The 24910-nt window shown below is 47.2% G+C and overlaps 1 protein-coding gene across 1 annotated transcript in view; it reads right to left on the bottom strand.

The window, feature by feature from the left end:
- LOC117875743 (sushi, von Willebrand factor type A, EGF and pentraxin domain-containing protein 1-like) overlaps positions 1 to 24910 on the bottom strand; it is a 243151-nt gene that overhangs the window by 9699 nt on the left and 208542 nt on the right. The window contains exons 11-17 of the mRNA XM_034767083.1: positions 17006 to 17194; positions 14017 to 14205; positions 7736 to 7835; positions 4874 to 4956; positions 4144 to 4218; positions 2989 to 3030; positions 314 to 382 (exon numbers count right to left, since the gene is read on the bottom strand). Coding sequence (XP_034622974.1) covers positions 314 to 382; positions 2989 to 3030; positions 4144 to 4218; positions 4874 to 4956; positions 7736 to 7835; positions 14017 to 14205; positions 17006 to 17194 — 747 coding nt within the window. The remainder of the gene's footprint in view (positions 1 to 313; positions 383 to 2988; positions 3031 to 4143; positions 4219 to 4873; positions 4957 to 7735; positions 7836 to 14016; positions 14206 to 17005; positions 17195 to 24910) is intronic.

The following is a 24910-nucleotide window of genomic DNA, read 5'->3' on the forward strand; positions in this document are numbered from 1 at the left end:
GAGCACTGTGGGAATCCTTTGGAAAGTGGAAGCAGGAGAAAGACCCACCAAAAGGCTTTGATAACCAGAAGAAATGGTGCAGGAACAATGAGAGAGGTAGGAAAACCAGGAGAGCATGGAGTGTGCAAACGAACAACGAGCTCTCTGTCAAGTTTTTAGGTAAGCACTAAGCAAGCATCATCATATTTGTATCTGTGAATAGCAGAATTATAGAAATTAAATGACTTTCACACTGTACATTTCATTTTTATTCAAGTGGAAATTTGAACCCAAAACTCTAGGCTTTTAGCAAATCCAAGTTCTTCCAATTTACCTGAGGAAGTACCAGCTACTTCTGCTCCTTCGGGGGGGACAGTTGTGGGTTTGTCCTGGGTAATTATGACTAAGGCAAAAAGAAGAGGAAAAATCAGTTATGAACATTACACCAGTCTCCCATCACCAGCTGGCCACTCAGAGCCAGGAGCTTGCCAAACTAATGTTTAGGAATCTGCATCTTTAGAGAGAAGACAGACTTATCCCTCTTACACGTTGTCACAGTGAGAGCCCCTGTACTATCAGCTGGGCGACCCCTGCAGACTGCTGCTGGGATCCCATTCAGATATTCTAGGGGAAGCCCATAGCAACCCCTACATTGAGCTGCCTACCACTTCCCTTTATAAAAATTCTCTCTCTCTCTCTTTNTGGGGTATCATAATATTCACCCTAGCATGTTGTCATAGGTTAGTGTTAGGGTATGTCTACATTGCAATTCTACACCTGCAGCTGGCCCATGCTTGGTTTCTCGGACTAAGGGGCTGTTTAACGGTGCTGCAGATATTCGGGCTCGACAATTTCCCTTCCTGGCTTCTATTCTTTCCATTGTTGGTGAGCACCAGAGAAACACACGGTCCTAAGTGTGTGGAGGAAGTATTCTCACCCAAGAGAGAATTACAGAAGTGAAACTTTTCTTGAGGGAGCAGGGGGGAAATGAGATTTTTCACTCCCCTTCCGTTCCCCAATATTGTGCACACAAATTTAAGACAGAATCACAGCAGGTTTCTTAGCTCAGGAAAATATTGTGAATAAATTACAAACCTACAGACAGAGAAAATAACGAAGAGTATTAATACAGGCGTCTCTCCAGGGAACGGCAGTGCAATCTCAATCATGGGCATAGATTTTACATGGAACCCAAGGGCAAAAAGTTAGTCAGTGGCAGAGAAATTCAAGAATCCTAAATCTAAGGACCTTTAGGAGTTAAGCAGGGGGCGGGAAATGAGACAGAGGAAGTGCAATATTCAAATAGCTTGGATTGTGGACCTCAAAACACAGTCATAGCTTTAGTGTATCAAATTATTTTTTCACTATTAAGTTACTTACCAACGATGCCAACACCGCCAAAGCCCACGATGCCGCCGGCAATGCCAACCTTGATGCCGGCAATGCCGGGCCCTAAAGAGAACAAAAATGTGAGCTAAAATATGAATCCATATTCATGTCAATAACCTACAGGAACTCATCCACAATCCATGCATATGAAGCCACACTTAGTACCCAAGTTTATACCAGAGATGAGTGAAAAATCAATGGAGTCTCATAAAACTCTACATTATAAAATAAATAATCATTAGCTACTGGAAACCATGATCTGAGCCCTCGAGAACCTCCCAAAGAAGAAAAGCAGCTTTGCAAGGGATTACATACATACATATCTTCTAATGCAGGCAGGAAAACGGTTGCAAAAATGGACGAACCATCTCAGTTTAAAGGCTTTCTACAATATAAACCAAGGGATGTTAACTATTCTCTTACACATGCTTCTAGGCTCTCATTTTCCAAGCCTGCACTGGCCATCCATGTGTTTGCCAAAACACTGAGTAAGCACAGAATCATTACATGTGGGCTGTCTAGATTGGGTATCATAATATCCACCCTAGCATGTCGTCATAGGTTAGTGTTAGGGTACGTCTACATTGCAATTCTACACCTGCAGCTGGCCCATGCCTGGTTTCTCGGGCTAAGGGGCTGTTTAACGGTGATGCAGATATTCGGGCTCGGGCCTGCGACCCTCCCACCTCGCAGGGTCCTAGAACTCCTAGTATGATAAATGGAGTGTACATATTCACTTGTAACCATATTCTTCATCATAACTGTAGGTGTAGGACTCAGGTTTACTGATGGCTTCAGTTTTGGCAGGAACATACAATTTGGGTTCTGTTTTGTTGTTTTTGTATAAATAAAGCTCAACGAAAAATATTTTAAAAACCAGGCAGGAAACTGGCTAATAGAGAAAAAAGAGTTAGGAAAACAAAACAAAACAAAACAAAAAAACCCACACAAAGAAATCTAGCTGATTTAGAAAAAAATTATAGTTACGGTCTCCCTAAGTTACTGACTAGAAGGGATTTTTTATTTAATTTCTTTATTTTTGGCACAAATTCAACGTGATTCCAATGTCATGCACATAATTCAGCCACATGGATCAGCTACTGTAGGGATGCATAGCTCCCGAATCGCCAGCCCACGGGCGCGGCAAACTGCTCCCATGGCTACGAGGCAGGAGTAACCTTCAATCCAGCGTTTGTGTTTGGGAAACTTATTTGGCTAATTTAATTGTACCCTCGCAGCTAGTGTTCACGCGCTCAAAAAATGGGTTCGTTATCTTATGTGCATGTATACTGCCTGGCTTTTCTATGCACAAAAATGTAACCACTAAGAAGAGTTGTAAACAAAGCAAGGAGAGAAATAAAAACCCCAGGAAAAGTTTTCCTAAAAGGCTTTTTGCAAAAAGCTTGTAAAGCTCTCTAACTACCAACAAACCTAGCGTTCTGTTTCCTGCATCGTCACCACAAGCTACATTCAGGGGTTCCTTAGTGTGATAGATTTGAAAAACAATTGAAAGGATGTGACCAGCTCCAGTTCTGAAGCTCCCTACAGCCAGGCTTCCCTGCTCATTGCGCTACCCAGTCTAACAGCTCAAGTGTTTTCTCTCTCCCCTCAGTACCTCACCTTCCAGCTCAGTAGAGTGGCCAATTGTGTTCAGTGCGGAATCTGTACAGAAAAGAAAGTTTTATAAAATGTTTGAGGTGCTCTAAACACAACTCACTATTTTAAATACCAAAAAGCCGGCAGAGATTCCAGACACGTAAAGACATCAACACCCACAAACAGACTGGAGTGAAAATTATCTTGCCAAGCACAGGACAAAAGATATTGAATTTTAAAGAATCGAATCCACAAATGCTCACATTGTCTCCCCAAAATATTTGAAGAAACCCCCCCAAGCTTGACCGTGAAAGCACTATCAGGCTCAATAACTGCTAGAGTCAACCCCCTCCAGGTGTTTTACCCACTTGATTTTCTCTAATATTTCGCTCTGTTGGGTATATCATCAAGTCTGCATAAAGCAGAAGATCCACACGCATTATGTGCATTACCCCTATCGTCATTCCAAGAGCTAATTCTCTCAGCTGTAAATTATCTATTCCTGAATTATCATCCTTGGGATAACTGTATGGATTTGGAGACTAACTGTCTTTGGCCCTGTTAAATCTACACCAAAGTAAGAGAGTTTGTGCCACTGAAATGGTTAGAGCTTGGATGCCATAGAGCGATAGAAGATTTTCACACACCAGCCCCTACTGCAGCCAATAGTGTTATTAGTTGTGTTGCAATAGCGCGTGAGGGCTCAAGTCATGACTCAGGGCCCCACTGTGCTAAGCGCTGTAGAACCACACAACAAAAAGTAGGTCCCTGCCCCCATCGCTCTCATTAGAGCTGCCATCAATCAGCCCAGACAATAATATTCTTTACCCACGGTATTGGCCATGTCACTCTCCTTTTGAGAGGAATCAGAGGAAAGGGCCAAGGTCAGAGCGCTGTGGGAATCCTTTGGAAAGTGGAAGGGGGAGAAGGACCCACCAAAAGGCTTTGATAACCAAAAGAAATGGTGCAGGAACAATGAGAGAGGTAGGAAAACCAGGAGAGCATAGAGTGTGCAAATGAACAACGAGCTCTCTAAGTGAGCATCATCATATTTGCATCTGTGAATAGCAGAATTATAAAAATTGAATGACTTTCACACTGTACATTTCATTTTTATTCAAGTGGAAATTTGAACCCAAAATTCTAGACTTTTAGCAAATCCAAGTTTTTCCAATTTACCTGAGGAAGTACCAGCTACTTCTGTTCCTTTAGGAGGGACAGTCGTGGGTTTGTCCTCGGTAATTATGACTAAGGCTAAAAGAAGAGGAGAAAGCAGTTATGAACATTATATCAGTCTCCCATCACCAGCTGGCCACTCAGATGTGAAAGGCTCAATGTGGTGTCTCTTGCTGTCACCATGAGTTACAAACTGCCAAAATCTCATTTCCCTTCAGTTTTATTCATCAAAACTTCCTACATTGACTTCTAAAACCCCTGAACATGCTGTTCTCACTGAGCATTCTCTGCAAGGTGTTGCCATGTGCAACTCAGAACTGTGCATCTCCATCCCTCACATCAACATATGCTTTGGTGGAGGAGAAGGTGCACTGTGTTGGGAACCAGTAGATGAGTTCAACTCTCATTATTTCTACTGACTGGTATTAACAATCCTGTGCTCTTCAAAACCCAAGTTATCACTGAGCAACCCATCCTCCCTGAATGAAAGTTACACAAGCTAGGAAGAGAACCCAGATCTCTAATATGGCAGATATGAAAGAATTTGCCAAATCGAAATACTTGGTTACGCAGCGTGTCCAATAAGGCTATTCGTGCATATATAATTCAAAAATATCTATATGACTGACAATCTAAATTGAGTGAATATAAAACACACATGAAAGGTTTGTAACAGTTACTCTGCAACTGCTCCAATCAGGAGTTCTTCTTAAAGCCATAAAAATAGCCTGACCTTCACAAGTTGGAAGTTGACTCCATTCAACTTGATCCCCCTTCAGCATACATTGGATGAAAGTCCTCCCGCGTAATCTGAACCTAAAGTAAAGAGAAAAAGTTTCTTACCTAACTCTCTAATTATTCCTGTAATAGTCCAGAACTTGGGGAAAGGGGTTCTTTCTGCCAGTAAGTGACCCTGTAGGGTCATTCCTGCTGTAAGTACCAACATGAATCCTAGGACCAAGGAATGCTGAGCGGTTAAAGCCAATGTAGAACAAGCAAATAGGTGGGTATAAGATTGCAGAGACCATGTTAGCAGGTGAAATCCTTCCCCTTAAAATCTATACTAGCCAGATGCTTGGGAATTTCTGGGCAATATCTTTGTTGAACCTTAGCAAAGGGAAACAAGTAAGTCTCTCTTATCCACATTTTTAATGCTTATTTCTTACATCCCCAGAAGGTGGAAGAAGTCCCTAAAGAAGTTCCATTATTTGAAAAATACTAAGGAAATTAGTAATTTTCCAGACTGTTAATCTTCTCAGAGTGTTCGCATGTGAAAGACATTTGGCTTTGCAGAATGGAGACTGTGTAACATCTCCCTCATTCCAATCTGCAGAACGGTGTTCGGGATGTGGGCTGTTGGCATTCTACACCTTGGATTACTGGCCCAGAGAAATGGGGAGCAAAGTACTAAAAGGGGTGTCTCTGTCACTCTGGAAGTTAGTAGCTCAGCCTGCTTAGTGCCATCATTCCTCTGCCTATTTTAATTCTGCTCTTCTACCAAAGAGTTGGCAACAGTCCACATCCAAGACCCACTTAGCTAGACCTCTAGCTAATTCTTGCACAGGAAGTTCTGCATAGTGGCACTGCAGTCACTTAGCCTTCGCTACTTCCTTTAACACTACAGGCTAAAGGTCGTGGCCTTATTTATTTGGCAAGGAGGTTTAGAGAAACAGATGAGAGGTGCACCTAGTAAAGCTGTTCTCTGCAGGGTTTTTCACCGTTCTGCTGAAATGAGAGGGCCACCAAGGATAGACATGAACATCATGTGTGGCCAGGTGGCTACCGCTTTTCTTCCAACTTAGAACATTACACCCAAAGGCCACTTGTGCTGACAGCAACAACCGGGAGAGAAGACAGCTGCACAAGGGCTGTCCCACTGCTGCCACTCTTTCAAAACCTGAACATCTCAATGTCCAAACCTAATCAGCCCATTGAAACCCAAAGCTTTTGTTGGTGGACACAATTCCAAGGTGGGCAGCTTCTGTACACTTCTGCATAGGATAATGTTAAGTATCACAACAATAGCTTGGACAACAAGGAGTCCTTGTGGCACCTTAGAAACTAACACATTTATTTGGGCATAAGCTTTCATGGGCTAAAACCCACTTCATCATCATCATTAGCCTACGAAAGCTTATGCCGAAATAAATGTGTTAGTCTCTAAGGTGCTACATGGATTCTTTGTTGTTTTTTCTGATACAAGCTAATACAGCTACGTCTCTGAAACAACAGCTTGGACATTCTTGTGGGTGCAACTCAGCTGCAGTATTGCCTAGAGGAAAAACCACTGGACTGGGACTCAGGAAACTTGGATTCCATTCTCATTTCTGCCTCTGGCCTGTGGGTGACCTTGGGAAGTCACTTCCCCTCTGTGCTTCAGTTTCCCCATCTGTAAAATGGGGAAAACAATACTGCCCTCCTTTGTAAAGTGATTTGATATCTGATAACAGCTAGTTTTTATTACATCACCTAAGAAGAACGTAAGAACGGCCATACTGGGTCAGACCAAAGGTCCACTGAGCCCAGGATCCTGTCCTCTGACAGAGGCCAATGGCAGGTTCTCCAAAGGGAATGAACAGACAGGTTATCATCAAGTGATCCATGCCCTGTCACCCAATCTCAGCTTCTGGCAAACAGAGGCTAGGGACACCATTCCTGCCCATCCTCACTAATAGCCATTGATGGACCCATCTTCCATGAATCTATCTAGCTCCCTTTTGAACTCCGTTATAGTATTGGCCTTCACAACACCCTCTGGCAAGGAGTTCCAGAGGTTGACAGTGTGTTGCATGAAAAAATACTCCTCATATGGAAGCCGTTCTATACCCCTAATCATTTTTTGTTGCCCTTTTCTGAACCTTTTCCAATTCTAATATATCTTTTTAGAGATGGGGAGACCACATCTGCATGCAGTATTCAAGGTGTGGGCATGACATGAATTTATATAGAGGCAATATGATTTTTTCTGTCTTATTATCTATCCCTGATGGTTCAGCTACAGGAAAAGGCATTCTCTTTGTCTCCTAATCCCTGTGGGGTTTGAAGACAGAGAATCATAGGACTGGAAAGAACTTCGAGAGGTTTTCTAGTCCAGTCCCCTACACTCAGGCAGGACTAACTATTACGTTGACCATCCCTGACAGGTGTTTGTCTAACCTGCTGTTAAAAATCTCCACAAATTCCCTAGGCAATTTATTCCATTACCAGCCGCTCCCAATCATCCTGATCCCAGCACAGGGAATTTAACCTTTGTTGCCTGCACAAACAACCTAAATGGGTGACACAGTGAAAAACAAAATAATATATCAATTAAAACAAAGACATCCATGCTCATGGCATGTGCTTCCCTGTTCAATTACTCTGATGTCCCAAAAGTACCTGCACAATCCAATGAAACCAGAACCCAATCACATATTATGGTAGTTTTTTCCAACAGCAGCTTGATGAAATTGAAGCGCACCCCATGATACCGTAGCTGCACCAGCTTTCTCCCAACTTAATCTTTTAAATTAGATCGAAATTTCTATTATTCATTTTCCACTGTTCACCAAACTAAGCTCTGTGAATTCATCAGCACCGGTTCCCCAACACTCACCCGTCATCACAAATGATGTTTACTCTTGCACCAAACCGGTCATTTGTTATATCAACAGCTCTGCCATGCTCTGGTCCTTTTGGAACACCACACGATTTCCCTAGCACAGAACAAGATCAGGGTTAGCGTGTTATGTTGATGCAACAAACTCTAACAGACCTAGAAGAGACTATGGCCGGGGTGGCCAAACTGTTGCTCACAAGCCGCATGTGGCTTTTACACAGTGAAAGTGCAGCTCACGGAGCCCTCCTACCAGACTTGGGGTGTGTGTGGGGGGGCAGCGTGGGACCTCTGCCTTGGGTGGGTGGTAGGCTGGGGGTTTCTGCCCAGCAGGGAGGCAGGTTTCAGGGCTTCAGCAGGAGCGGGGCTGAAGCCCCGAGCGCCAGCAGCTGCCTCCTGCTCCAGCTCTTGAACTTCTGAAGATTGTTGTATGTGGCTCGAAGGGTCAGTAAGTTTGGTCACCCCTGGACTATGGCAATGGCAGACTAGCAGTGCAGTTAGTTCACTCTCCTCTCTGGGGGGTTTTCCTACTTAACTGTAGATATTCTTATTGTCCATATTAAGTGTTGAATTCTATCACTTTGTCAACTTCAATGGCAATAGACTCCTCCTACCTGGTACAGGGAGTTATTTGTGATGCTTCCTCTGGTGCCAGGCACTTATTACTGGACAGAACACACCATCAGACACTCACCGTGTCCACATGCCAAACAGAAGAGACATGCTGCATTCAGGGAGCCACAGAGAAAGCTACAAACAGCACTAATGAGTATATTGGGAAAACATCTCTGTCCTTGATGCGGATAAGGATTTTTGCACATCAAAATATATGGCCTGTTATATACATGAAGTATTTTCCTAATCAGGCATGCCAGACTACTTGAGTCTAAGCCCTGGTCTACACTACGAGTTTAGGTCAAATTTAGCAGCGTTAGGTCGATTTAACCCTGCACCAGTCCACTTGACCAAGCATGTTTTGTCAACTTAAAGGTCTCTTGAAATTGATTTCTGTACTCCTCCCCGGCGAGGGGTTTAGCGCTAAAATCAACTTTGCTGGGTCGAATCTGGGGTAGTGTGGATGCAATTCGATGGTATTGGCCTCTGGGAGCTATCCCAGAGTTCTCTATTGTGACTGCTCTGGACAGCACTCTCAACTCAGATGCACTGGCCAGGTAGACAGGAAAAGACCCTGGAACTTTTGAATTTCATTTCCTGTTCGGCCAGTGTGGCGAGCTGATCAGCACAGGTGAGCATGGAGTCCCAGAATCGCAAAAGAGCTCCAGCATGGACCAAATGGGAGGTACTGGATCTGATCGCTGTATGGGGAGAAGAATCCATGCAGGCAAAACTCCATTCCAGAAGACGAAATGCCAATATATTTGCCAAAATCTCCAAGGGCATGATGGACAGAGGCCACAGCAGGGACACACAGCAGTGCCGCGTGAAAATTAAGGAGCTGAGGCAAGCCTACCAAGAAACAAAGGATGCAAACGGTCGCTCTGGGTCAGAGCCCCATACATGCTGGTTCTATGATGAGCTGCATGCAATTTTAGGGGTGGCCTCTACCACTACCCCACCACTGTCCGTGGACACCTGCAAGGGGGGAGTCTCACGCAACAGGGAGGAGGAGTTTGAAGATGATGATGAGGAGGAGGAGGTTGAAGATAGCACACAGCAGGCAAGGAGAGAATCCCTCTTCCCCGGCAGCCAGGAACTGTTCATCACCCTGGAGCCAAAACCCTCCCAATCCTCCCAAGGCGGCTCCCAGACCATGAAATCGGAGAAGGAACCTCTGGTGAGTGTACCTTTGTAAATATAATACAGAGTTTAAAAGCAAGCGTGTTTAATGATTAATTTACCACGCCAAGCCAGTAGCAAGTAGTCTGGAATCATTGCAGAACAAAACCTTGCAGCGAATGGGCCCGGGGTTTGGCTGTTTGCCTTTGCCTGAAAATAAATCATCCCCACTGTTAGCCACATGGTGGGGGGAGGCCCGTTCATGGTGAGCTGTTCGCATTTGGCTGACCAGGATCTTCCCTGATACTAAGCCATGCAGTTTGGGGGGTGGGGTGTGTTTGTGAAGCAATCATCCCAGAGAATTGGGTCGGGGGGGGGGGGGGGGATTGTGCTGCATATTTATCCTAAAACCACAGCCCCTGTTTTTAAATGGCCAACCCCACAGGCTTTGCTTGGTATGGGAAAGGAGGGCGCTGCTGTTTGAAACCGTTCCCACATGTTATGAAGGTTGAAGAAGCTGAAACCCTTTGCCTTACCATGGCTGCTACAAGCCCAATTCTGTTGCCCAGCCGAGCGTGTGTGATGTCTCACACCAAACCGGCAAGCACTCAATATAAGAGGCAAAATGCGACCTTGTACCAAAAGCACATGTGCTATGTAATGTGAATCGCTTGATTCAGTGTGAAATAGTCTTCCCTTTGTTCGCTAAAATATATCTTTTTAAGTACTACTCTCCCTTTTTTTCCTTCCCGCAGCTGCAAATGTTTCTATGCTCCCCCTATCATCTCTGTCCCAGAGGCTAGCACAGATTAGAAGGCGGAAAAAAACGCACTCATGACAAGATGTTCTCAGAGCTCATGCAGTCCTCCCACACTGAAAGAGCTCAGCAAAATGCGTGGAGGCAAACAATGGCAGAGTCCAGAAAAGCGTTAAATGAGCGCAATGAGAGGAGGGAGGAGCACGCTGCAAGGAGGCAGGATGCAATGCTGAGGCTAGTGGGGGAGCAAACTGACATGCTCAGGCGTCTGGTGGAGCTGCAGGAAAGGCAGCAGGAGCATAGACCACCGCTGCAGCCCCTGTATAACTGCCTGCCCTCCTCCCCAAGTTCCATTTCCTCCTCACCCAAACGCCCAAGAATGCAGGGGGGAGGGAGGGAGGCTATGGGCACCCAGCCCTCCATCCAGAGGATTGCCCAAGCAACAGAAGGTTGGCAGTCAATAAGTTTTGAACTGTAGTGTGGCCTTGTCCTTCCCTCCCTCATCCACCACCCCACCCGGTGCTTCCCTCCTCACCCACCCCTCCCGGGCTACCTTGCAAATTTTCCCCCTATTTGTGTGATGAATTAATAAAGAATGCATGATTTTGGAACAATAATGACTTTATTGCCTCTGAAAGCGGTGATCGAAGGGAGGAGGGCGGTTGGTTTACAGGGAAGTACAGGCAACCAAGGTGGTGGGTTTTCATCAAGGAGAAACAAAGAGAACTGTCACACCATAGCTTGGCCACTCATGAAACTGGTTTTCAAAGCTTCTCTGATGCGCAGGGCACCCTGCTGTGCTCTTCTAATCACCTTGGTGTCTGGCTGTGCGTAATCGACAGCCAGACGATTTGCCTCAACCTCCCACCCCACCATAAATGTCTCCCCCTTACTCTCACAGGTATTGTGGAGCACACAGCAAGCAGTAATAAGGATGAGAATATTGGTTTTGCTGAGGTCTAACCTAGTCACTAAACTGCGCCAGCGAGCTTTTAAACATCCAAATGCACATTCTACCACCATTCTGCACTTGCTCAGCCTATAGTTGAACTGCTCCTTACTACTGTCCAGGGTGCCGGTGTATGGCTTCATGAGCCATGGCATTAAGGGGTAGGCTGGGTCCCCAAGGATAACTATAGGCATTTCAATACCCCCAACAGTAATTTTCTGGTCTGCGAAGTAAGTTCCTTCCTACAGCTGTTCAAACAGACCAGAGTTCCTCAAGATGCGAGCGTCATGCACCTTTCCCGGCCATCCCACGTTGATGTTGGTGAAATGTCCCTTGTGATCCTCCAGTGCTTGCAGCACCATTGAAAAGTACCCCTTGCGGTTTACGTACTGGCTGCAAAGGTGGTCCCGTCCCAAGATAGGGATATGCGTTCCGTCTATCACCTCACCACAGTTAGGGAATCCCATTGCAGCAAAGCCATCCACTATGACCTGCACATTTCCCAGCGTCACTACCCTTGATAGCAGCATCTCAGTGATTGCATTGGCTACTTGGATCACAGCAGCCCCCACAGTAGATTTACCCACTCCAAATTGATTACCGACTGACCGGTAGCTGTCTGGCGTTGCAAGCTTCCAGAGAACTATCGCCACTCGCTTCTCAACAGTGAGGGCTGCTCTCACCTTGGTATTCTGCTACTTCAGGGCAGGGAAACGCAAGTCACAAAGTTCCATGAAAGTGCCCTTACACATGCAAAAGTTTCGCAGCCACTGGGAATCATACCAGACCTGCAACACTATGCAATCCCACCAGTCTGTGCTTGTTTCCCGGGCCCAGAATCGATGTTCCACGACATGAACCTGCCCCATTACCACCATGATGTCTAAATTTCCAGGGCCTGTGCTTTGAGAGAAGTCTGTGTCCATGTCCTCATCACTATCGTGATCATGCTGTTGTTGCCTCCTCGCCTGCTTTTGCGGGTTCTGCACATACTGCAGGATAATGCGTGAGGTGTTTACAATGCTCACAACAGCAGCGGTGAGCTGAGTGGGCTCCATGCTAGCTGAGTGGGCTCCATGCTTGCCGTGGTATGGCGTCTGCAGGAGAGCAGGAAAGCAGAACTTCAGCAGAAGCAGTGGATGACAACGGATGACATGAGAATAGATATTTATACCAAACGACGAGAGGACCTGAGAGGTGGATTCATGGCACCAGGAAAGCAGGAGAGCAGAGTTGCAGCGGAAGCAGTGTATGACGATGGTTTGAAGACCTACTGCACAGTCTGCTGCCAGCAGCACCCAGGACACAACAGTGGCGGTGAGCTGAGCTGAGCGAGCTGCACGCTTGCCATGGCATGGCGTCTACGCGGAAAAAAGGCGCGAAACGATTGTCTGCCGTTGGTTTCACAGAGGGAGGGGAGACTGACGACATGTACCCAAAATGACCCTCGACAATGTTTTTGCCCCATCAGGCATTGGGAGCTTAACCCACAATTCCAATGGGCGGTGGAGACTGCAGGAACTGTGGGATAGCTACCCACAGTGCACCGCTCCGTAAGTCGATGCTAGCCACGGTAGTGAGGACGCACTCCACCAACTTAATGCTCCTTGCGCCTCTTGCTCCCAGCTCCTCACGCTCTCGCACTACAAACTGAAGTGAGCTCCTTTTAAAACCCTGGTGCCCTGATTAGCCTGCCTTAATTGATTCTAGCCGCTTCTTCTTAATTGGCTCCAGGTGTCCTAATTAGCCTGCCTGCCTTAACTGGTTCTAGCAGGTTCCTGATTACTCTAGTGCAGCCCCTGCTCTGGTCACTCAGGGAACAGAAAACTACTCATCCAGTGACTAGTATATTTGCCCTCTACCAGACTCCTGTACCCCACTGGTCTGGGTCTGTCACATAAGATATAGCCTATGTTTGTCAAACAGAATATAATACAGACATGCAAGGAGCTGCGGTTAAGGGTGATCACTCAGTTGGCTCCTTCCTCTCACCCTGTATTAATGTAGGTTTTTAAATGGAATACAAGAGATACAGACTCAATATGAGTAGCTTTGCCAAAACTTATGGCATTATTCACAATGCAGGCCATGCATCATTTAAATTTTGTTATGTATTTTGGGGTATTTGAACAACTCTGCCATACATATAGTTATTAAATATTGCATTTATTTTTTAATACGGTGAGTCAGTTTGGTTGAACTGTTTGCTGAATGAGCGCTCTCTGAGGCTAGAATTTTTAAATGTGTGAATTTTAACAACAAAAATAATACACCTCTACCCCGATATAACGAGACCCGATATAACATGAATTCTGATATAATGCGGTAAAGCAGTGCTCTGGGGGGGGGCGGGACTGCGCACTCCGGCGGATCAAAGGAAGTTCGATATAACGCAGTTTCACCCATAATGTGTTAAGATTTTTTGGCTCCCGAGGACAGCATTATATTGAGGTAGAGGTGTACTATTATTCTCCTTCACATGTAGTTTCCAGGGATACTGTGCTCACCATTTTTAAATGGATATTTACCACAGCATGATATTAACTTTTACTTCATTATTTGTGATTTCCTCTTGCTGCTGGGAAGCACAACGAACACAATGAAAAGCTTAACTACTGCAAGCGCTGTCTAACGTTCAATGGTACTCACTTTGCTTTCTCTCTACATTTAAAGCTTAATTGAAATTTTACATCAAAACCTGACAAAAAGGTTTTTCAAACTAACATTGACAAGCCAGTACTGAAATGTGAACCAGCTGCTTAACACAAAACACTCCTATCTGCTCATAGAGGGCCACTCGCTCAATGGAGAGAGAAAAGTGACAAAAAAGACACCCACCTCTACAGAACTCAGGGGCTTCTGACCACGTTGAATTCTCAAGACAAGTAATGACAGGTCTCAGTTCGGTGCTCTCATATCCTGGACGACAGACATAACTCACAGTCGTCCCAGGAGGACTGTAATTCTTCTTTGCATCTTCTGCACTTAAGGCAGCAGATTTTAACATTGGTGTGGCACCACAGCTAGCTAGCAAGGAAAAAAAAATAGGCACAAAAATGGTACTTTTAACTTTCTATGTATATATAAATACACACACACATATATATATTAAAAAAAAAAAAAAACAGAAACACTAAGTGTGCACAACTCTGTAACATAAGTGAAGGGTACCAAACAGGTAACAGGTACCCTGCCCAAACGTTTATGATTTAGAGGCAGCAGCAGCTATTACAGTACAGCTACAGAACAGCATATGAGCATTAGAGCAGGACATTTTGGGACTATTGCCTGGAGATCTGGAGAAAAGTGGACGATGGATCCTGGCTTCACTGGGGTTTTCTTGGCGGAGGCCCCAGGTGCCATCCTTGGTTGGGCCCCGGCGTCAGCGCCCTGGAGGAAGCGTGAGGATGACTTGCAAGGGATCCGGGAGACCCAAGAGGGACTATGGGAGGGGCAGTGGGCCCTCCACAAACAGTTGGTGCAGCTGGAAAGGGAGCAGCGAGCCCTGGTAAAACTCCTCCGGAGGGAGTTTCTGAGGAGCCGCTGAGAGCGTGACAAAGTTGAGCACCAAGGCCAGGAGGCCTGGGCCTAAGTGCTGGACTTGTTATGCCTGTGGGTGTCAGGGACATTTGAGATGGGACTATCCCTACTGGGTTGGGGGCAGGGAGACGTACCCAGAATAGGGGAAGGGACAAGACCCTGAGAAACACTGTTGGGTGAAGAAACCCAAGAGGGGATCAACATGTTGGGCCTCTGGGCAGTGAGGGCACCTGTGGCGAGATTGCCCAGAACCAAGGAACACGGCCCAGGCAGCCCAGAGAGGGCTAGGCCCAGGAAGGACTGGAAAAGGCCCAAGGCCGGGAGGAGGCAAGAAGCTTGCTTCTTCTGCCAGGAGAGGGGAAATATTAGGAGACACTGCCCCTTCAAGGGACGAGGGGTGCAGGGCGGGATACCCAAGGACCCTGGTGGGGGGTGTGTGTGTGAAGGCCGGCAGGGTCAACACTGCAGTGGGAGCAGTAGACCTACCAGGGGGCCAGACCCAACGGAAGGTATCCGAGAAAGGTACTGCGACAGAGTGGGCCCAGCAGGAAGCGGGGGCCCAGACTGACAGAGAGCAGGCTACAGCGGGAACCCAGACCCTGAAGTTAGAGGGCCTGGGGGATGTTAGCCTAGGTATGCGACTGATGGCAGCAGAAGAGGCCTGCCGGACAGCGGAGGTGGAGCTACAAAAAGCCGAAAAGGAGAAGGAAGACCCAGGCTTAAAACTGAAGGACAGTGAGGAGAGGTGAGTGCAGCTGGCGGGACATCTCTGGGCTGCACAGGCTAGAGGACCCCCCTTCCCCCAGGCGTGGGATTTTGAGGAGGCTGTGTGTAACGGGGCAGTTACCCTGCTCCTGAGAGAAAAGGCTGGGCTGATGGGGAAGCAAGGACAGCTGGGGCCACGCCCCAATTAGGCCACAGCTGGCCCTAGCTAAGGGCTGTGAGCCAGGGGCTGAGTCAGTCTCTGCAGAGGTGAAAGTGAGCTGGTACGCTGTGCCGGACCGGACCGGACCAGACCAGTTTCCCCAGGCTGGTGCTTTAATGGGCCCGGGGCTCCCTGCAGCAGCAGGAGCCCCGGGCCCTTTAAATCGCCTCCAGAGCCCCGCTGCTGCTACCCCGGGGCTCAGGAGCCCCCGGGTAGCGGTGGTAGGGCTCTGCTGGCGATTTAAAGGGCCTGGAGCTCCGCTGTGGTAGCGGCGGCCAGAGCCCTGGGCCCTTTAAATCGCCCCTTAGTCCCAGAGTTCTGCAGCTGGTAGCTCTGGGGGTGATTTAAAGGCCCCACCTCTTCCACGCTCCCGCTCAGGACTCCAGCGTACGAGTAAGTCCTTTAAGTTACTTTCACCCCTGAGTCTCTCTCTAGGTGTGGAGAGAGAAGGGCCTGGCTGCCTGGGAGAAAAGGGTATTTGAACTGGAGCAGGGCAAGGGAGATGGGGCGCTCCAGTCTGGTAAACCCCCAGGCTGCAGGCCTTATACAAGGCCTAAAGAGAGGTACTGGGGTTAGGCAGAGGCAGCTGGTCCAAACCCCCTTTGCCAGTGATGAGTGGTTTAGAGACTGCAGTGAGCAGGGGCTAAGTGATGACTGGCAGTTGCCACTGAGGCAAGGTGGGGATAGGGGGTTCGGGGTTCCCCTGGGAGGGGAGACCCACAGCGGGGGTAATGCAGGGGAAGAACCCCGAGGTAAAGGGCACCAGGGTCCGGGCGGGACATGGGGCCTGATGCAGGTGAGCCACCGACTTGCAGAGGGCGCTCCAGGCTGAAGTCGAGCTAATTCCCAGGAGCACCAGCAGGAGGCGCCGCGCCGATGAGTCTCACTTCACTACAGGGACAAACTGTCTCTTTATTACATATGTACAGAGCACAGCACAAGGGGCCCATGATACCCAATTGGGACCTTTATGCAATATAAGTGGTACTATGCAGGTAAATCATTTCTGAAAGAGCTTTATTTCATATTTACCTAGTGATGCAGGAAAACTGTCTGAGCATCCCAACCTATTTCTGTGCAGTCAAAACTCAAATATAAATTTACTTCCCATTCCGGTCGGTCTAAACCGAACATTCCTGAATCAAACACAAGTCATCTCACTGATAGATGTTCCCAGATTGCTTTGCAACAAGATTCTTGAATAAGCAGGTTAATTGCATATTGTCACTGATCCAGCAAGGAACTTGAAACTAGTTATTAAAGCTAATTTTGAGTAGACCTATTCAGTGGGGGAAAGTCTGACATTTCCATCAGCGAAGGGTGGCCTGAGCAAATTTGTTCCAGAGAAAATAAAATACTTACAACCACAAAACTCTCCAATGGTTGACCACTCAGAGTTTGAAAGGCAAACGAGTGTGTCTGACTGTCCAGGGATTTTAAAAAAGCCGTCACGGCACCTGTATGTCACTTCTGTGCCGACAGGGAAGCCCTCTGTGCGACTAGTATCATGGTGGATGGCACGACTGAGCGTTGGCAGGGTCCCACACTGACCTATCAGAAAAACATAAGAACAGACTCTCATTTAATAGGAGAGAGATTTATTTTAACTAATTTCACACAGCTGGCTTCGTTGAAAAGGATCCTGACATGCCTTAGATGCTACAGGGACCTGCCACAGGCCAGGTGAGCCCCGTTCTGGGGGGTTCCTCAGTGTTGTGTATTTGGTTGTCGTGGTTTTTGTTCCTATGGAAACTGAGTTAGATTATTAGGGGATAGCCCAGCCAGTTTTGGCTAGTTAGGTCAGCTCAGTATCTGTAAATAAATGGTTGCTTTGTAAGCTTGCTGCTCTCTAGTCTCAAGTGATTTCTTCCTAAACCTGCTACCCCCAAGGATATAACAAAGTGGCGACGAGGGTGGGATACCTGTGCTGCCCCAGCAACAGAAGGAAGTAAAAGTCAAGGTAAACAAACACAAACAAACAAACAAACTGCTTGTTGGCACGCACTCTAAGCAAAGAAGAAACTAACTATGCCCAAATCGAATGTGAGGCATTGGAAATCGTTTTTGGAATTCAAAAGTTTCATCAGTACCTGTTTGGGCGGAAGTTTACTCTTCTCACAGACCATCGACCTCTGACGTCAATTTTTGGACCCTATACAGGCATTCCCCCATTAGCTGCTAGTCGTATGCAATGTTGGGCACTGTTACTTTCAGCGCACACACATAAAATCAAATATCGAAAATCCACTCTGCACGGCAATGCAGATGGCCTCTCAAGGGTGCCTTTGCCGGTCAAACATCAAAATAGTGCCCAAAAGAAAATCTTCTATTTTGAACAGGTAGACAACACATCCATCACTGCTACTCAAATAAAAAAGGCAACTCGCGTTGAACCAGTATTGTCCCAAGTTATGGACCTGGTGATGCATGGAACATCTCGACGAACCTCTTCGGTCTCACCCAACCTTGTTACCTACATGTCCAGGAGGACGGAGTTATCAATCCAATCTGGTTGCTTGTTGTGGGGGAGATGTGTCATTATCCCACCACTACTGAAATCACAGATGTTAAAAAAGCTACATTCTGGTAACTGTGGAATAGTGCGCATGAAGGAAATTGCACAAAGCTATTTTTGGTGGCCTGGATTGGACAGTGCTATTGAAGAGAAGGCAAAAGCTTGTATGTCATGTCAGGGTGTGAGAAATGCACCCCAGTGGCACCCCTACACCCATGGGACTGGCCTGAAAACCCATGGTAATGTATTCACGTTGACTTCGCTGCCCCCCTTAAAAGAAGCATGTTCTTGGTGGTGGTAGATGCCCATTCTAAATGGCCAGAAGTCTCTATAATGCAGTCCACTACTGTAAAGTGTACTATCCAAAAACTATGGGAACTCTTTAGTCATTTCGGTCTGCCAGAACAACTTGTGAGCGAGAATGGACCGCAGTTTGTCTCTCAGGAGTTTCAAAATTTTATAAAGGCAAATGGAATACACACATCACTTCAGCACCATATCATCCATCCACCAATGGATTAGCTAAAAAATTTCTGCAAACAATGAAACAAGCTTTAAAATCGGCAAGGGGACAACACTCCATTCAAAAGCGTCTGGATACCTTCTTACTTTCCTACAGAAACACACCTCATGCTACGACCAAGGCATCCCCGGCCTTTCTAATGATGGGACGACAGCTGCGCACTTGCTTTAATCTGCTGAAACCTTCTGAACCTTGACAAATTGTGCAACGTCAGCAGCAATATCAAGTCATCAGATGGGCACCCAAAGCAAAAAACCTAACCTTTAGCTCGGGACAGCCAGTTTTGGCTCGAAATTATACTTCTGGAGCTAAATGGGTCCCTGCCACAATCTTCACTCAAACAGGACCTGTTTCCTACACAGTCCGGACTGCAAAAAATCTCACCTGGCGGCAACATGTAAATCAGCTGTCGCCAGGTCATGCCAGTCCTCAGAACACCTCTTCAGTTAAGTTGTCTGACTTCACCTCTTCTGGCAAGACACCAAATAAAAAATCACCTGTTCCTAACTGTTCTCCTCCATTACTGCCGGCGGCTGAGATACCCCTTTGCCCGGCACGAGCTGATATCACCTCCTCACCCGTTCGCGCTGTGAACCCATTGTCAGGCCTGTCAGGTACTTTTGGGTGCAACAGCACCAGAAGTTCACCATAATCCATCTAGAGACAAAAAAACCTCCTCAATGGCTGGATCTTTAGCTAGGGCAAACCCACGGTTATGGGGCAAAATAATCCCCAGGGTTTAGCTGGGAATGGAGACAGTCTACCCTCCTTCTCTAGTCTAGTGTTTGTTTTATTTAGGGAATGTTCTTATTAAGGGGGGAAGAATATGTTGTTTATTTGGTTGTCATGGTTTTTGTTCCTATGGCAACTGAGTTAGATTATTAGGGGATAGCTCAACCAGTTTTGGCTGGTTAGGTCAGCTCAGTGTCTATAAATAAATGGTTGCTTTGTAAGCTTGCTGCTCTCTGGTCTCGAGTGATTTCTTCCTAAATCTGCTGCCCCCAAAAATATAACATGCAGGTTTTCCAGTAGCCTATGACAACAGAAAAGGTTCCCACAGCCCGGGCTTTAAATTAAATGCATCTTCACTGCTGTGCTAGGTCAAGTTATCTAAACAGGAATTAGCCGAGCAAGAGCAACCACGCTGCACAATAACGGTGGAGGTGCAGAGAGCGATTGGATTAGCAGCACAGAGTAGCTGAGTCCCCACTGCATGACGAGCTCCAGCCTCAGCAACTCTCCAGGTCCCACCCACCACTCCAAGTGCGCCAGCTAGTGGCCAACTCGAGCTGGAGAGATTCATCCCTTAAACAAAGCTTCTTTTGACCACCATGAATCCTGTGCTCAGAGCTAGACTGGATATTTCTCCCCCTTACACTCACCAGATTTATTTGGGGGTTTTCAGGGGTGCCTGGGATTCTTTTCAGCATATAAAAAGGAATTTTGCAAAAGGAAAGATCGTCAGTTCACTCATCTGACTGTTCTGAAAATCATATAAACAGCCACGCCACTCACGGAAAGACATCAGATGCCACATGATGACTAGAGTGACTTTTACATTGTTAGAATCTGACAAAACAGGCTAAAAGAAAAGAGGCCCAATCCCAGAATTGCTCCTTCTCTCTCCTACAAATATTTCAAAGCTCTGCCTCCTAACACACACGTGAAAGTACCACTGAATAACATCGCTAAGATAAACAAAAAAAAAAAAAAAAGCAACTAATTTTACTCATTTCATTTTCCTTAGTATTTCTGAGACTGCACAGTGCAAGATGTCCATATGCATTAGGTGTGGCCACACCACCTGTCAAGGCTGCTTCCCCACTCTGAACTTCAGGGTACAAATGTGGGGGCCTGCATGAAAACTTCTAAGCTTAACTACCAGCTTAGATCTGGTCCGCTGCCACCATTCCCAAAGCTAATTCCCTTCCCTGGGAAGCCTTGAGAGACTCTTCACCAATTCCCTGGTGAATACAGATCNGTTTAGAAAGATGTGGAGAACCTGGATTGATGTCTGGTCCCTCTCAGTCCCAAGAGCGAACGACTTCCCAAACAAAGAGCACAAACAAAAGCCTTCCCCCACCCAAGATTTGAAAGTATCTTGTCCCCTTATTGGTCCTTTGGGTCAGGTGTCAGCCAGGTTACCTGAGCTTCTTAACCCTTTACAGGGAAAAGGATTTTGGAGTCTCTGGCCAGGAGGGATTTTATAATACTGTACACAGGAGAACTGTTACCCTTCCCTTTATAGTTATGACACCACCCTTGTAGTCACACCACCAATAGTTCTTTGAACCATACAATCTATTCCTGTGCACAACAGTGAGGATTATAGTACAATTTTAGAGATGGATAATCTTTGGCCCATGCCTGGAGTGCCATTCTCAATAGGAGACCCCTGACACATTAGCATCTCACTAGAATCACATGTGAACAAGCTCTGGTCTTCCCCAGTCTCAAAAGCCATCCTCTGATCCCACCTATCCTTCAACTATTGCCCCACATCCCTCCCTCCCTTCCCTTAACATCAGTGAACATGATGTTGTGAAGGCCAAAAGTATAACTGAGTTAAAAAAGAATTAGTTAAGTTCATGGAGGGCAGGTCCATCAATGGCTATTAGCCATGATGGTCAGGGGTGGAACCGCATGCTCTGGGTGTTCTTAAACCTCTGAGTGCCACACTCTGGCACTGGACCACAGGGGATGGATCACTCTATAATCACCCTGTTCTGTCCGTTCCCTGGGAAGCATCTGGCACTGACTACTATCAGAGGCAGGATACTGGGGTAGATGGACCATTGGTCAGACCTACTACGGCCTTTCTTAAGGTCACTGCCTTGTGTTTCTGCCTTCTAACAGTATCCTTGCTCCTCTCCAGTTCTATAACTGCTCCTTCCCAGACAAGTCTCCTCCTTCTCCTCTTGTCTGAGCTCACTGATCAAATTCTCTTTCTTAATCCTGTCTGATCTGGCTTCCATTAGCCTGCACTCCCCTGCTGATCCTGTCCTCTCTTGGGACCATCTCATCAGCTCACAAGACTTCAGCTACCAGCTCTGTGCTGATTCCTTACAAGACATCCAGGTACTGAGGGCATCACCCCTGGAGCCAACAACTTATTCTCCCCACTTCCCAGTGAGACGGTGGCAGGATGAATTACAGTAAAACCAGGTTGAAAGGCCGCATCACCAATAGAGGAACCAGCACAGCCGGAGTAAAGCCAGGGGCCGGGTGAGCAAAGGGCTCCACGCACAGTTATCTGGGGTCCCACCCCAGACCCCGGCCCCGCACAGCCCCGCTGCAGACGGTGAGTTGGTTTCCCAGGCCGGGGGACGGGCACTGGGGAGCTCCGGGCTTGTCTCTCACGGGCAGAAGCGGGGCCAAGACAAGACATCGCCCCGGCGGGTCTCTGGCAGCGGAAACACCCGCCCCGACGGGCCGTGGGGCCAAGCCCGCTGCCCTGCCCGCTCACACCTGTCCCCCGGCCCGGGCTGTCCCGCGGCCGCTCGCTCCCCAGGGCCCCGACTGGCCGGGCCGAGCCCCTGCGCCCGCAGCCAGTGGGGCGGTGCCGCCTCGGGCGGGGCTCGCTGCCCCCCCGCTCCGCACCCCGCGCAGCCAGTGCGGGGCAGCCGCAGGTCCCCGCCCGCCGGCCCCGCGCAGCCCGGGGCACCGCCCGCTGCTGGGGCCGCCGCGACTCACCGCGAGCCCCGGGCAGGGGCAGCAGCAGCAGCAGCGCCAGGAGCCCCCGGGCGCCGGGCGGGCAGCGCGGAGCCGAGACCATGGCGGGGCCGGCAGCGGAGTCTCCGGGGCGCGACCGCTCGCTCCGGCTCTGCCGGCACCGTCGGGGGCCGGAGCTCGGGGACAGCGATGAAAGGGGGCGGGGAGCAGGGGCGTGGCCATTAGAGTATGGGGGCAGGGCCTGAAACTCGGGGCGGAGCTTGTGTCACTGCTTTGGCCCCAGGCGCTGTCCAGGGAGCAAGTGCTGGGGCTGGAGGTGAGAAGAGGCTTATCTGCAAGGCCATTCCCCCAATTTCCCCCTCTTGACATCTATTTCTGCCATGATGCCTACAGGGAACGAGCTAGCTGATAATGGCAAGTTCAAGAAATTATTGGCATTACATAGCATCCAGGGCCCGCCTTTGGCCATCTTAAGTTTAAACTATAAGCGAAATATCCACCAGGAAGTGTCGGAAAGAAGAGCTGAAATGCAGGATTGGGTGGTGGGAGACAGGTTACGATTACACTGGTCTACAATTATGCTATTTATTATGTATAAATAATAATGTGATGTGCTGATTTCAAAGATGACAATTAAAACAACTGATTGGCTACTGTTTCGAAGATATTTAAGTTTTTACATTTTATGTCTATGTATATTGTGTAGATAGTAGAGTTTTAATCATAAATTGTAAACCTAGGTCTTTTCATGTGTTTATGGTTGCTTTACATGATAATATTTCACTTGTCCTGTTTATGTAACACTTTAAAAATCAGCAAAAGGGTTATATAAATAAAATTTATTATGAAACAAAAGGCAAAAAACTATTATGTACATAATTTAGTCCTATTCAGTGTCTACTCGGCGCTTCTTGGCTTGTCTCTTTTATTCATTAAATGGAGCATCTCTTGTCACTGTCCAGCAATAGTCTGCAAGTATTGATGGGCTCCATTTGCCCTGATAGCGTTTCTCCACTGTTGCAATGTCCTGGTGAAATCGCTCGCCGTGTTCGTCGCTCACTGCTCCGCAGTTCAGTGGAAAAAAAATCTAGATGAGAGTGCAAAAAATGTATCTTTAATGACATGTTGCAACCAAGGCTTTTGTATGCCTTGAGGTTATTTTCCACCAACAACCTGTAGTTGTCTGCCTTGTTGTTTCTGAGAAAATTTATTGTCACTAACTGGAAGGCTTTCCATGCCGTCTTTTTCTTGCCACGCAGTGCATGGTCAAATCCATCATCTCGAAGAAGTTCACGAATCTGAGGACCAACAAAGACACCTTCCTTTATCTTAGCTTCACTTAATCTTGGAAATTTTCCACGGAGGTACTTGAAAGCTGCTTGTGTTTTGTCTATGGCCTTGACAAAGTTCTTCATCAGACCCAGCTTGATGTGTAAGGGTGGTAACAAAATCTTCCTTGATTCAACAAGTGATGGATGTTGAACACTTTTCCTCCCAGACTCCAATGACTGTCAGAGTGGCCAATCTTTCTTGATGTAGTGGGAATCTCTTGCACGACTATCCCATTCGCAGAGAAAACAGCAGTACTTTGTGTATCCAGTCTGCAGACCAAGCAAGAGAGCAACAACCTTCAAATCACCACAAAGCTGCCACTGATGTTGGTCATAGTTTATGCACCTCGAAAGTTGTTTCATGTTGTCATAGGTTTCCTTCATATGGACTGCATGACCAACTGGAATTGATGGCAAAACATTGCCATTATGCAGTAGAACAGCTTTAAGACTCGTCTTCGATGAATCAATGAACAACCTCCACCCATCCGGATCGTGAACGATGTTGAGGGCTGCCATCACACCATCGATGTTGTTGCAGGTTACAAGATCACCTTCCATGAAGAAGAATGGGACAAGATCCTTTTGACGGTCACAGAACATGGAAACCCTAACATCACCTGCCAGGAGATTCCACTGCTGTAGTCTGGAGCCCAACAGCTCTGCCTTACTCTTGGGTAGTTCCAAATCCCTGACAAGGTCATTCAGTTCACTTTGTGTTAGGAGGTGTAGTTCAGAGGAGGAGGATGGGAGAAAATGTGGGTCCTGTGACATTGATGGTTCAGGACCAGAAGTTTCATCCTCTTCCTCGTCTGACTCAAGTGAGAATGATTCTGGTGCATCAGGAACCGGCTGTCCTTCTCCGTGGGGTACTGGGCGTATAGCTGATGGAATGTTTGGATAATGCACAGTCCACTTTTTCTTCTTTGACACACCTTTCCCAAATGGAGGCACCATGCAGAAGTAACAATTGCTGGTATGATCTATTGGCTTTCTCCAAATCATTGGCACTGCAAAAGGCATAGATTTCCTTGTCCTGTTCAACCACTGGTGAAGATTTGTTGCATAAGTGTTGCAGCATATGTGTGGGGCCCACCTCTTGTCCTGATCTCCAATTTTGCAGCCAAAATAAAGGTGATAGGCTTTCTTAACCATAGTGGTTATACTGCGCTTTTGTGATGCAAAAGTCACTTCACCACAAACATAGCAGAAGTTATCTGCACTGT

The sequence above is a fragment of the Trachemys scripta genome, chromosome 4, assembly GCF_013100865.1.
Source record: "Trachemys scripta elegans isolate TJP31775 chromosome 4, CAS_Tse_1.0, whole genome shotgun sequence".
In the NCBI taxonomy this organism is placed as follows: Eukaryota; Metazoa; Chordata; order Testudines; family Emydidae; genus Trachemys; species Trachemys scripta.